Raw genomic sequence first — 13,577 nt, forward strand, 5'->3', positions numbered from 1 at the left:
TTATCTCTACACTTGCTAGCTATTTGTTTGAATTCCTTTTTTTGTGATTTCCCCCTTTTTCCATTTCTTATACATCTTCCGTTTAAAATTTAGCTGAGCTGAAAGTTCCTTTGTCATCCATCCTGGGTTCTTGCAACACCTCCCATTTCTACACCCTGGAAGTATGGCAGAGATTTGGCCTTCGCTTGCCAAGGGCGCCTTGGAAGAAACCCGGGATGTGTCGAGTTCAAAGCTATAGCCCTCTGAATGTAGCCCCTTTGGGAGTTGGCAGCATGAGCTTTCCTAGCCTTCAGTGGACGCCCTCAGGGGCATTTGGGCCAGGGCTTGCGGCAGTGTGAGTGTTGGACTACGACTCTGAGGGCCAGGGTTCGAGCGCGGCCGTTTCGACTCCCGGGGTGACCTTGGGCACGTCACACTCTCTCAGCCTCAGAGGAGGGCAATGGCACCCCTCCTCTGAATCAATCTTGTCAAGAAAACCCCATGGCAGGGTGGCTATAAACTGGAAATACACTGAAGGGACACCACCACCACAACAACAATAACAACACACACCCCGCCCCTGCTTCAACAATTGCTGCTGCGCGGCCGCCCCAATTCCCTCAGCCAAAGCCTTTTAGTTTGGCCTCCCGTCCAGCCCTCTCCTTTGACGTCAAAGGGGCGTCATGTCTCGCCACAAAGCCTGCCGGGAGTCGTAGTTTTTCCCCTCGGGGACCGCCGGGCGCCGGGCTCCTTCCGCACCGGAGGAAGGAACACCAAGCACCAGCATGCCTTGCGGCCGGAGCTCGCCCCGCCTCTCCCTATAAGTACCCACATCCGGGCTTTCTCCCTCGGCAGTGCTGAGGGCGACTCGTCGCCATTAAGGGGCCGCGGCGCGGAGGCGGACGGGGTTCTGAGGCAGCCCGGGGGGCTTCCCTTGGGCGGCGGAGGCGGCGACAGCGAGACTCCCCGTTCCCCTTCGCCAACCCCCGCTCGAGCCGGGGCCGGCCTTGCGGGGCTCCCTCGCGCCTTCGCTCTCCGCCGCGCCTCCGCCGCCTCCGGGGCCCCGCAGGCCCCTCCGCCTCTCGGGCCTCTCCTCGCCGGCTTCCTCTTCTTTCTTCCCGCCCCCCCGGTTCCCTCGTCAGGGCCACGCCGTGAGGAAAACAATGTCGCCATGAGGGTGGCCGAGAGTCCTGCGCCGCGCCGACCCCGCCGCCGCCGGGCCATGAGCCTGGCCTTGGGCCTCAACCGCCACTCGCGCTCACCTGGCTTCCTTCTCCGTCTCCACAGCGGCGGCGCCTCCCCAGCGGCGCCTTTGGATGCTCCGGAGCCCCTCCGCGCTCGGAACAGCGGCGACGGCAAACAGCAGCAGCGGTCTCCCTCCCGGCGACAGGATGGACAAGAGCAACCCTTGCGGCTCCGGCCTCGGTCCCGGCTCCTCCGCCGCGGCGGGAGGCAAAGGCCAGCCGCCGCGCTCTAACTCGGCCGGCCCCACCGGAGGAGAGTCCAAGCCCAAAGGCGGTAAGGGCCGGAAGGCAACGCCGAGGGAGGCAAGCTGGGCTCCAGCCACACTGGGGACACAGCCCGGTTTGGCACCGCTTTAACTCTTTGCGGATCAAGGCTATGGAATTCTGGGAGTTGGAGTTTGTTGTGGGGGCCCGGATGCGGAGCGGGAGCTCCGCTCCGCGGCCCCACAAAACAACTCCCACAACTCCCAGAATTCCATAGGCAAGAGCCAGACCCCACCGACTTAAGCAGTGCCAAGTGTGGATGGAGCCTTTGAGGTCTTCCCCCCCAAACCTTGCTCTTCCGGATGTTTTGGACTTCAGCACCCAGAAGCCTCGGGTCCAAAACCCACTGCGGAGATGATCCAGTGTGAGACTGCTTGAGCTGCCCTGGCTCAGGGCTAGGGAACCCTGGGAATTGTAGTTTGTTGTGGCACTAGAGCTCTCTCTGACAGAGTAGGCTCCGTGTCTCATAAAGACGACAGCTCCTGTTTATGATATTTATAACAGTTCCCAGGATGCTCTAGCCCTGAGCCAGGGCAGTTAGAGCTGTCTCAAACTGGATGATTTCTCTGCTTGGAGGAAATGCTCTGGAAGAAGAAGGGCTTGCCAGCTGCTCTATTTCTGTCAGACTGGGCCTTCCCTCTCTTTGAATGCTAAGGGCAGTGATGCCCAACCTTTGGCCTTCCAGCTGGTTTGGACTTTAACACCCAGAAGCCCCAGCTGGTTTGGCCTGCTGTCAGGAATTCTGGGAGCTGAAGTCCCAAAAGGCCGGGAACCACTGTGCTGAGAGAATGGGAAACCCACCTTTCTAGCACTCAGTTTAAAAGACCTAGCTGTGTTAAGTCTGGGAAATCAGTCCGTAAAGGGACTGGGCAGTATTTTTGAGGGAAACAAGTGGGTGGTGAGCTTTTGTAGACTTGAGGCTACTTCTCAGATGCATTTGGAAATAGGCTCAAGACTGTGAAACCTCCCAACTTCTAGGCCTGGAGCTCCAAAGCCCAGTCTTCTTGACGCCTTGACAGCCTGTGGCCTTGTAGTCTTACCTTCCAGCTAGGGATTGGGAGCCATTGGGCAAAAAGGCTTTACAAACAGGCCATGTCATGCTGTCATGTGGCAAGCCCAGTTGTTGTGGGTGGCGCTTGGCTGGCAGACGTTTAAATGGGGGACAGACTGAAAAGCCTGGGTATATAATAATAATAAATAATAAAATTTTTATTTATATCCCGCCCTTCTTAAAATCAGGGCGGCTTACAACAAGATTAAAATACAATCATATAAAACACATAACCAAGAAGAGTTAAAAAACATATACAACAATCATGAAAACAAGCAAAAAGCCCCATAGCCCAACCTCATGGCCACGGAAGAGGAGGGAGGCCCACAGGATTTTTATTCGGGGAATGCCTGTTGGAACAGGAAGGTTTTTAAGTCCTTCCTGAATTGGGCCAGGGTGGTAGATGAGCGGAGCTCAGTGGGCAGCGTGTTCCAAAGGGCTGGGGCAGCCGTGGAGAATGTCCTCCGCGTGGTGGAGGCTAACCTGGCCCCAGGCACCTTCAGTAATTGCTGCCCAGACGTTCTGAGGGTGCGAGGCGGAATATATGGGGAGAGGCGGTCCTTTAGGTATCCTGGGCCCAAGCCATTTAGGGCTTTATAGGTGATTACCAACACCTTATATTGAGCTCGGAAGCGGATGGGCAGCCAATGGAGGTCCTTTAAAACCGGTGTTATATGGCTGGCCCTGGGAGCGCCAGTGACCAGCCGGGCTGCCATATTCTGCATCATTTGCAGCTTCCGAGTTTGGTATAAGGGTTGCCCCATGTAGAGTACATTGCAGAAATCCAGTCTCGAAGTTACCAGAGCATGTACAACAGTTTCTAGGTCCCTCTGGGCCAGGTATGGGCGCAGCTGGCGAATAAGCCGAAGTTGATAACAGGTGCTCTTGACCGTCGCATTCACCTGAGCAGTCAGGTGAAGCGACGAGTCAAGAAGCACCCCCAGACTGCGCACGGAGTCCTTCACAGGGAGCGTGACCCCGTTCAGGACAGGTGGAACCACCGCCATTCCTGGACCAGGAGAACCTATCACTAGTACCTCCGTTTTTCTCCTTCTCGGTGGATTCAGTTTGAGTCGGTTTTCCCTCATCCAGCCCATTACTGACTCTAGACAGGCCACGAGAGGAGAGACGCCATCCCCGGTCATTGCATATCTGTTCGGGAGTCCTGTTTTCCCGCTTGTTCTGGTTCTGCTAGGCTTGAACTCGGGTACATAGGTAGCAGCTGCCTGAAAAAAAGTGTTGCTGGGTTTGAGTTATTGAAGCTACTTTGTGTGTGGCTTTTCGATAAAGTTATGAAGGCCGTTTGGTGAGAATGGGCAACAAATAATACCTCTTTACAAGGTATCACTATAAGCGGATGTGCAGAAGAAACTCATTGAACCGATGGTGCCAGCAGCCGCAGTAGAAGAAGCTGATGCAGCATTTCTCAAGCTTTTTACCTGGAGGAAGCCTTGCAGTAATGTTCAGGTCTATTTTTTGGAGTCCTGGTCCCTGTTGGGACCCCTTAGTGATTTCTGGCAGAACCCTAGCATCTCAGGGAGCCTGGGTTGAGAAGCCCTGTGTCCAATGCTCAAACTCCTATAGCAACACTATGCCTGAGAGCAGAAGGCAAACAGGGAGAGGGCCCACTTGGCCTCCTGGGGAAGGAGGTTCCATTGTTATGTGCCTCGGGTTTGTGACTCAAACTAAGGTGGCGCAGTTTACCTTGACTAAGTAATTGGTGGTTCTTGCTCCTGAAGAATGCAGGGTGGCGATAGAGGGTTTAGGCGGAGCAAGGGCCGCTTTGAGCCCTTGCAGGCCATGTGTGCAGGCCCTGATTACGTTGTAATCATCTTGGGCAGCAGTGCAAATGGCTGCTGCTCCTGTCGACGTAAGGCAGAAATCCTATTAAGGTCAGTGTGACAGTTCTTGTGCTGCAGCACCGCTGACCTCCTTGACAGTCATAAAATGCCAAACTTTCCCAGGACAAGTATCAAAAAGTGTGTGAGAGAAAACGTTTTGCCATCTGCTGAGACAAGAAACTTTTAGCATGCAGATACAAATAAAAAGGCCGAGATTTTCCCTATAGAACCAAACAATATTTTATAAATACAGTAAATGGAAAACGCATTGTATTATGCAGAACGGACCTAACTATGGGTCAGAGTTCTTTGTTCACCTTGGGTAAACAACCTGTTGGAGTAGGAGTTACTTTTAGCTTACACTTGAGGTGGTTAACTGTGTAGTCAAGATCCCATGTTCTACTCCCAGCATTTTCACTGTTGTTAACTTCGAATCTTTTCTCTTTCTAGATGGAAAAAATGCGAATGGATCCAAACAGCGTTATAATCGTAAGCGAGAAAATTCATATCCCAAAAATGATAGCTTCTCCAGCCAGTCCCGTCGCTCCGCTTCACAGAAAAGCAAAGCTTTTAATAAGGTGCCTCCCCAGAGAGGAGGACAGGGCAATGGCGGCAAACCTTTTAGCTCTTCTTCTAATGGTGGAAGACGAGATGAGGTGAGAACTGGAAGGCCACACTTCTTAGGACAGAATGACTGTATAGAGTGTTTTTTTAGGTAGAAGGCTGTGTGTGTTTATCTGCTATGTTATGGAAGAAGGTGAGCATATGATACTTAAACAGAAATCAGGATTAAGATAACTGATTGGCTTGATTCTTACTTTAACTTGGTGCTGCTTCTTCAATAAAAATGTTGAAAGCAGATGCCTTTGTAGCAAATTATCCATAGATTTGTGTATATATTTATAAAATCTTGTTATGGCCATACCCTCCATTAGTAACATACACAAAGTCATTTAAACTTAATAAGCATCCCATTCCAGTGTAATAAAGCTGATGCAGAGAATTGTTCTTCTATGTATCAGCCGTTCGCTGACTAATTAAAAGTAGCTTTAAAAAGAAAAGCTCATTTAAATGACTTGAGTAGAAGTGAAGAGGCAGATCTCCAGGGGAAGTTTCCCAGCTGCATAAAGGTGTTTATGTGGGACTTAGAAAATACTTTCTTGATTCATTCTGAGTAATCTGTTGTCTTTCCAGGTAGCAGAGGCCCAACGGGCAGAGTTTAGTCCTGCCCAGTTCTCTGGCCCCAAGAAGATTAATCTGAATCATTTGTTGAATTTCACCTTTGAACCTCGTGGCCAGACAAGCCACTTCGATGGGAATGGTCGTGGCGCTTGGGGAAAAAGGAACAAGTGGGGCAATAAACCTTTCAACAAGGAGCTCTTCCTACAGGCCAAGTGAGTGGGAGATCAGCGTGGATAAATACTTGTTCAGATACCTAGGACAGGTTGTCAGTCAGTTGTATGTGGAAGTTAGTGGAACTCCTGTACCCCTGTTCTCTAAGTTCTGCTTATATCACCAATTCTATAATCCTTGTATTAGATGTATGAATCTTGAATCTCTTCCCTGCTTATGAGGGTTTATGTGTTTCATAGAATGACAGGGGTGTGATTGTGAAAACCAGTTCTGTCCTAGTACTGTGAGGTTTTATCTGTTTCAAATCTTTTGTTTCCTCTTCAGTTGCCAGTTTGTGGTGTGCGATGACCAGGACTACACAGTTCACTTCACAGACCCAGACATCTTGGTCAACTGGGACTTTGTGGAACAAGTGGTTAGTAGAAGTGCTCTTACCATAAAGTTTTTATTGACAAATCTATGTAGATTGGTTGCTTCTGAATTGACCTGTAGACTTGCTCAATTTTTTCTCCATACAAGACAGTCTGGAAATAAGCTTTAGAAATATATATGTGACATAGGTGACATCAGGGGGCATTAAGCACACTTGTAGGTAACAAGTAGGTAGGTAAGGGGAAAATATTCTCAGTATAACCATAAAAAATAATCAACTGGATTCTCTTTGCGCTTTCCAGCGGATTTGCAGCCATGAGGTACCCTCCTGCCCAATATGTTTATACCCACCCACGGCTGCCAAGATCACTCGCTGTGGGCACATTTTCTGTTGGGCATGCATCCTGCACTATCTGTCTTTGAGTGAGAAGACTTGGAGTAAGTGCCCCATCTGTTATGGCTCTGTTCACAAGAAGGATCTTAAAAGGTAAAGAGGTTCTCTAAGTAGTATCATCTTTGAATTGAATGGTAAGTCTCCTGTCACTGATCGCTTTCCTTTTCTTACAGTGTTGTTGCTCTTGAAACCCATCAGTATGCAATTGGTGACACAATTACAATGCAGCTCATGCGGCGGGAGAAAGGGGTCTTGATAGCTCTGCCAAAGTCAAAGCTGACAAATGTGGAGCAGCCTATTCACCTGGGAGGTAAGCTTCAAGGATGATATGGCCTTTGAGTGCCATTTTTGTCAGATATGTGGGATATGAATTTAATATAGGATGTTTGAAATGACCACATGAGGGACCTGAGGAGTTGTAGTCTAGCAACATCTAAGAATCCACAGATTGAGAACCATTGTACAGCATCTTTAGAAGGTGGTGCACTCTATTTCAAAGTTGGTCCCTTAGTATGAATAGAAGCTGTAGAGAAGCAGAACTTGGCAGTAGTTCTCCAAAGGCCCTCTTTAAGAACTGAAATCCTGCTATTACTCACTGAGCATATGAACTGCCTGGGTGTGTTGCTTCAGAAGCAGGAAATCGTTCTAATATTCTCTGAAATGTAAAATCGGATTGAGCACAAAACTTGACAATGGAAGCAAGTGACTACTGTGGTTACAGAATTACTCCTGCTCTTACCCAAATAGGTCTTGACTTTCTAATGAGAGAACAGGTTTTGCTGCAACTCCTACCAAAATGTGGGAGTTGATTTTAAGAATATCAAACAAAGCATCTATGGTTGGTGGTGCAGTGGTTAAATGCCTGTACTGCAGCCACTCACTCAAAACCACACGGTTGCGAGTTCAAGACCAGCAAAAAGGCTCAAGCTTGACTCAGGCTTGCATCCTTCCGAGGTCGCTAAAATGAGTACCCAGATTGTTGGGGGCAAATTAGCTTACAGTTGTAAACTGCTTAGACACTGCTTAGGCAGTATGAAGCAGTATATAAATGAAGCTTGTTTGTAAGATGGCCAAATTGATGGTTATGTGTATTCTAGTGTGCACTTAATTTTGAATTTTCCTTTGTCCAGATGAGCAACACAGCCAGTATTCAAAACTGCTTCTGGCTTCTAAGTCTCAAGTGCTGCGGCAAGTAATCTTGGAGGAGAAGGCAGCACTTATACGTCAGTATGAGGAAGACAAGCACACACCTGAAGCATGTTTCATTGAAGCAGCCATCCAGGAGTTGAAGGTGAATGCCCTCTAAATTTTAAATCTTTTAAGCATTTTCATTGTACAGTCCTTTGCTTTGGCAGGGGGCCAGAATGTGGGGGGTGGGCTTAAGTACTCATAACCATGGATTCTGCTCAAAAAATAGCTTGAACTGGTAGATGTAGAAGTACCTCTCACTAATATGCATAGTACTCCCATAATTGTATTTTAATTTCACAGCAAGTTTGTGTAAGATGTGAGACTGAAGACCTATCCTTCATGTTGTTCTCATTGTCAAGTAACATCCCAAGATGACAGAAGGAGTCCTTGTCTCTGGTACCTCAGGACAAGCAAAGCAGGATTGAAATCATTGTACATAACTTGGTACTGAAATAAAAATGTTTGGCATGGCTTTCAGGATCGAGAAGGCAGATTGATGGCTGGCAAAAATCAAGACAGCGATGTTGTAGGCACCGCAGAAGCTTTGGAAGAACTAGTTGTGACAGAGTTGCCTGATGAAGCAGGAGCGGTGTCCCAGGAGAAAAATGTAAGAGCTCTAAGTCATGTTGAAATGCATCCTTCTCAATTTGGAACTATTAAGGCCATTAGGATATAGTAAACCTAACTTAACCAGTGAGACCTCAGAGGGATTTTAAATAAGAATCTCCCATTTCCAGACTGACTACAGTAAAATCCTGTTTTTTCTAGGAATTGGTGGTAGAGATACTTTAGGGTAATGTCAAGGTATGGCAAAGGTTCTTGTGGATAGAGAGGAATGAGAAGTTTTTATGAGCTACAGCTGGATGACAAAGATAGATACTAACTACTTTCTATTTTCAGCAGTGTGTTATACAGTATCTTTCTGCATTTGATGAAGAAATTGTGGGCTCTTCCCCTGTGGATTCTGCAAGTGGAATTCAGCCCTTTTTGGAAACAGAAGAATCTGTTGTGGATGACCGAGAAGAATCTGGCATGGGTCTGGCAGACATGAATGAAATGGGGAATTCTAGTCTAGCTGAATCTGCCCCTGAGAAATCTAAAATGGCACTCGGCAGTGGTCACCCAAGTAGCTCTCCTTTCTACTATTTCTACCAAGGTTAGTTGATGCTCTCGACTGTCATGGTGAACCTTCAGGTCATGTCTGAACTGTTGCACCAAGAATGACCAACTTCCTTTCAGTCACATAGTGGAGGCAGGGGAGAAGTAATGCCCCCCATGTCTTCATGACCCTTGAGACATAGCCATTTATTCTGTTGCAGGTTAGAAGGCTGTGCTGAGTCCTGCAGTGTAGTCCATTATGAATATTGCAGATCACAGGCTGGGTTGAGGGTATTTTGTGTTCTGAATCAAAAATACATTTGTTGGGAGGCCTCAACTATAAATATTTTAGAAACTTTGTGAAACTAATAGGGCTTTTGACTCTTTTGACCTACGACCCTGGCTGGGCTCTTGCAGTTGGCCATGGATGGGAGCAGGCCATGTGTGTGAGTGAAGTCAGGCTGCAGTCAGGTGGAATTAGATAGTGTTGTCCTATTTCCCATGCTTTTGCTAACTATCTTGTAACTTCTCTTCCATTACTGTAGCTGAGGATGGGCAGTGTCTGTATCTTCACCCAGTGAATGTTCGCTGCCTTGTGCATGAATATGGCAGCCTAGAGAAGAGTCCAGAGAAGATCACTGCTACTGTGGTAGAAATATCTGGCCACTCCATGACAGAGGTAGCAACGCTTCCAATTACTATGTTGATTTTGGTGGGTTTAGCTATGCCAAACTACTGGAATGAATTTCATTTGAGAAACAAGCACTTAAATGCTTTTCTTCAGTCCCTTGAGAAAAGATAACTTAATTTGGTACTTGCTCAGTCCCTTTCTAGCAGCCCACTGGGGGTGGGTGGGTTTGAATGCATTCAGTATTTTTTTACACTTAGGAATACCTGTCCTTGCTGCTGCCAGCAATGTATAACTGATGATAAATAAATAAAATTATATATCATGGTTTATAGCGGCTGACCACCATTCTTCCTAGAGAGATGACTTGGGGGCTAACGGGAGGTGTGTCCAAAGGTCTGATCTTAAACCCTAATTCCTGTCTGCAGGATGTGCGACAGCGTCACCGTTACCTTTGTCATTTGCCACTCACTTGTGAGTTCAGTATCTGTGAACTAGCCTTGAAGCCCCCTGTTATCTCAAAGGAAACACTGCAGATGTTTTCAGGTGAGCACTAGGAGTTCTCCTTTCTGTTGAATGTTAGAAGGGATGCTACCTTTTGTCTGTCCTCAGCTGTTACTGAAGAGTTACTTTTCATGTATTTATGGCTTATGTTGAGAGAAAAGGAGGAGTTAATGTAAGCGGGATTATTGGGTTTGGAAACTGGTAAATGTTCACTGACTGCAGTAGAAAAATTAAACCTGAAGGGAAAGCTCTAGGCTTGAGTTTTGAAAGGACTGTGTCCAGGAAGGACAGGGAGCTACCAAAATGGCACAGAGTTAGGAGGTTAATGAACGAATTATTTTGCTGTTAGTTTCTCTCACCTAGAATCTCTAACTGTCTCTTAGATGATATTGAAAAAAGGAAGCGCCTTAGACAGAAAAAAGCCCGTGATGAGCGACGCCGGGAGCGCAGAATTGAGATGGAGGAAAACAAGAAGCAGGGAAGATGTAAGTGAAATTTTTAGATTTGACTGGTCCAGTGTGTCTGTTTCCATACTGACATAGAAGGGCTTGGGCTGGGGGTTGACATACATAGTAAACCCCATACTAGTAAGCCCCTTACTGTGCTTTGATGCACAAAATTATTGTAGATTACAAATGACATAAGGGGGTGTGCCCCACCTGTTCATTGGTCAAGAGGCCAGGAGGTAAACCCTGAGGACTGTTAACAGCCCCTTCCCAAACCCTCTTCAGTATGGACTTCATAGTCAATCTCCTAGAGAGTAAGGGGAAAACAGATGAGATCCTGACAGTAGGTGGGACCTAGAAGAAATCTATTTCAAATGGGAGTCTGAGCAGCATAACTTTTAACCCCTTCTGGGAAGAAGCAGAAAAACAATATCCATGACAGAATATCCATTTCACCCCTGGAAAAAATGGGCAAAGACTGATTGCAAAGCACTTTAGCTTGGCAGTGGTGACCCTAGTGGTCACAGATGATGTCCTTCATGATTCAATAGAACTGTCACAGAAATGGAGCTTCTGGGTTTTCTTGTTTAGATCCAGAGGTTCATATTGCTTTAGAGAACCTGCAACAGTTCCCTGCCTTCAGTGCATGTTCAGGAGAAGTTGATGGCACTGAGAACCAGAGCGACACTCTGCTGTCTTCCTTGGGTCGAAGTCCTGCTTCTCAACCAGGTGAGCAGCTGAATGCTTTAAGATTTAATTCCACTTCTTCAGCCAGATAGCGACAGGTGCAGCATTGACATGGTAGTGGATGTGGGTGGGAGCATATTACCTGAACCTGATTAAGCAAAAAGCAGTTTCATAGACAAAACGCATTCTCACCTGAAAAATAGCTATCAGATGACTTTCTAGCTGTGCTTAAAAAGTATGCAGTTACAAAAATCTTGATAGTAATGAGACATGGAATATGAAAACGAATGCACAAGGCATCATCTCGAAAATTAATACTCTTTAATAGGCTTCCTCTTTGCAGTGCTTGATTTGACTGTTAATTATGTGACTTTCTTCCTTACAGAGTTCTTGCTGACTCCACTATCATCTGCAGCCTGTCCTGGCAGCCCTTCTTTCTTGGTTGGAAACCTGGAGGAGGAATTTACCCTGCCCTCATTTGCTGAGGTGTGTGAGTCGTACTGGATTTCCTGTTGTGCTTGCTTAGTTTTTGAGAAGAAGAAATTTAATTATTTAGGATATTTATATCCTGCTGTCAATGTTTTCAGAGGTTTTCCTATCTCAAATTAATGCCTTACACATGCCATTGAAGTTGGCGTTTGCATGTTATCAGTGTCCTTTGCCTGCTAAATATTGGAAGAAGGAAGTGCATCCGCAGTTTATAATTTTACATGGTTAAATTCAACCTAGCTGAATTGATATTCTGTATTCAATGAAATGCCTGTATAATGACCAGAATATGAAAGAAGATGCCTTTGTACTGTTGAAATAATAAAGATGATGTGATTGGATTCAAATCCAGATTATTCTTGCCGCTTCCCTATTATGATCTAAGAAAATAAATGACTCCATACTTGACTGAAGCACAAGTTACAACTATTAAATGGGCCACAAGGCTGAGTAAAATCAGAAAGGTTACATGTAGTGCACTTCACTAGTCCTTGGATCAAATAAAATGCACTCCATTGATCTCAAGCGCAAACTTTTTTCCATTTAGTTATATCCCATCTTTTGACTTGAATGATATCAAGTCAAAATTTGGGTGCTTTGTGAGCTGATGGATTTGATTTGAAGTCCTGATTCCCTGCCTCTCTTCTTGGTAGATGCTGAGGGCTGGAAAAGCTAAACCAGAGGCATGGAGTAGTTCTCAGCCAAAGAAGAAAGGTGAGCATTTGATTTGTCTGGTTGAGTGTCTGCAAAAGACAGGGAATTTCTAGGGCATTGAGCACTCAAGGTTTTTATAGGCTGCCTTGGGTTTCATGTTGGGGAAAAAATAGTTTCCTCACTGGACGTCCATTCTGTCATACTTGTAATAGAGGGTCTTGTTGTTGTAATAGAGGTCTGTTTAACCTTTAGTGATCTAATAGTGGTTGTTTCCTTCTAGAAGAGAACACCACCCTGGCTCCTCCAGCCCCAGGAGACAGTGATGGGGAGAGTGATAATTCGGACCGTGTACCTGTGCCTAGTTTCCAGAATTCCTTCAGTCAAGCTATTGAGGCAGCCTTCCTAAAACTGGACAAGCCATCCACTTCTGACCACCTCTTGGGTAAGAGAAAGAAAAATGTTCAGTTACATGGCTGTGTGTGTAGCTCCTTAATAAGGATGCAGTTGTACCTCCCTCACTCTCAATGCTTCCAAAGTGGTTCATCCCACAGAGTGAGGAGGACAGTTTTGACCTTGCCTCACAGGTTCTCTAGTTTAAAGGGCAGAAGCACAGGGAAGAGCAGTGCTTTATTCTAATGCGGAGGGGATATTTGGCAATATACTACCAAGATGTGGTGGCAGAGCACAGTGGCTCCTGTCCTGAGCAGACCTGTGGCTTGCAGTCTTGTTCTTATGGTATAGGAGCCATTTCCAGGCAGTTCTACCTGAGATGCCAAGAGCTGGTCTAAGGACTTCTGTCCTCTGCAACTGGCTGTGGGTCCTTAAGCAGTGGCCAGCCAAGTAATGGGGTCTTCGAAGGGCTCAGTTTAGCAACTGGTTGGAAAGAGGTTGCTTCTGAATGCCACCTAAGGGTTGATTCTTGTTTCTTTTCAGAGGAAAAAAGAGGCAAGAAAAAGAAGCAGAAGCAAAAGTTGCTGTTCAGCACTTCAGTTGTTCATACAAAGTGATCCTACTAACAGACAGATTTGGCCTCTGGGTTTCCTTGTTTGCTTTTGTGTTTTTGCTGCTATAGATAAAAAGTATTTAAATTTGAGCAGAGTAAGTCTGTTTCTGGGACTTGGGGAGGGTTAGGGATTAAAAGGATGTGTTCAGTTCACTTGTTCATACCGAAACAGAACTTATTGAACCCCAGCTCTGTAACCGAAGTTTCAGGGCTGTGCAAGCTTAACTCCTTTGGCCTGGTTTGCAGTTGGCCCATGGGAAGAACAGTACAGCCAGGGTAGTACACCTGCTCTTGACACTCAGGAGGCAGAGAGCTTTTAATGCTGTGAGCCTATATGGAAACAAGGGTAGCAGTTGCAGTGGGCTGGGTGAAACATATC

At 46.5% G+C, this 13,577-nt stretch overlaps 1 protein-coding gene across 3 annotated transcripts; it reads left to right on the forward strand.

Moving 5' to 3' along the window:
- The first annotated feature begins 823 nt into the window (after positions 1-823).
- RNF10 (ring finger protein 10) lies at positions 824-13,288 on the forward strand. 3 transcript variants are annotated; one of them, XM_042441552.1, is made up of 17 exons: positions 824-1,497; positions 4,830-5,035; positions 5,574-5,773; positions 6,057-6,147; positions 6,407-6,591; positions 6,672-6,808; positions 7,629-7,789; positions 8,168-8,296; positions 8,590-8,845; positions 9,333-9,466; positions 9,844-9,961; positions 10,303-10,404; positions 10,957-11,094; positions 11,438-11,538; positions 12,195-12,255; positions 12,479-12,637; positions 13,129-13,288. In XM_042441552.1, exons 1-17 carry the CDS (start codon positions 1,296-1,298, stop codon positions 13,200-13,202), a joined length of 2,454 nt encoding a protein of 817 aa, XP_042297486.1. In that variant the 5' UTR covers positions 824-1,295; the 3' UTR covers positions 13,203-13,288. The 3 variants fall into 3 exon arrangements, with proteins under 3 accessions (XP_042297486.1, XP_042297487.1, XP_042297485.1); XM_042441553.1 differs by having other exon boundaries at positions 8,593-8,845; positions 12,476-12,637; XM_042441551.1 differs by having other exon boundaries at positions 825-1,497; positions 12,476-12,637.
- The last annotated feature ends 289 nt before the right edge of the window (positions 13,289-13,577 follow it).

This window comes from Sceloporus undulatus, chromosome 10, assembly GCF_019175285.1.
Source record: "Sceloporus undulatus isolate JIND9_A2432 ecotype Alabama chromosome 10, SceUnd_v1.1, whole genome shotgun sequence".
Taxonomy (NCBI): domain Eukaryota; kingdom Metazoa; phylum Chordata; class Lepidosauria; order Squamata; family Phrynosomatidae; genus Sceloporus; species Sceloporus undulatus.

What these genes read in the sequence shown, in the direction of transcription:
- RNF10 (XM_042441551.1), top strand. Translation starts at nt 1,296, where the DNA reads ATGCTCCGGAGCCCCTCCGCGCTCGGAACAGCGGCGACGGCAAACAGC. An exon ending in AGAGTCCAAGCCCAAAGGCG is followed by an intron (nt 1,498 to 4,829) that starts GTAAGGGCCGGA and finishes TTCTCTTTCTAG; the next exon opens with ATGGAAAAAATGCGAATGGA. An exon ending in AAACAAGAAGCAGGGAAGAT is followed by an intron (nt 10,405 to 10,956) that starts GTAAGTGAAATT and finishes TTTCTTGTTTAG; the next exon opens with ATCCAGAGGTTCATATTGCT.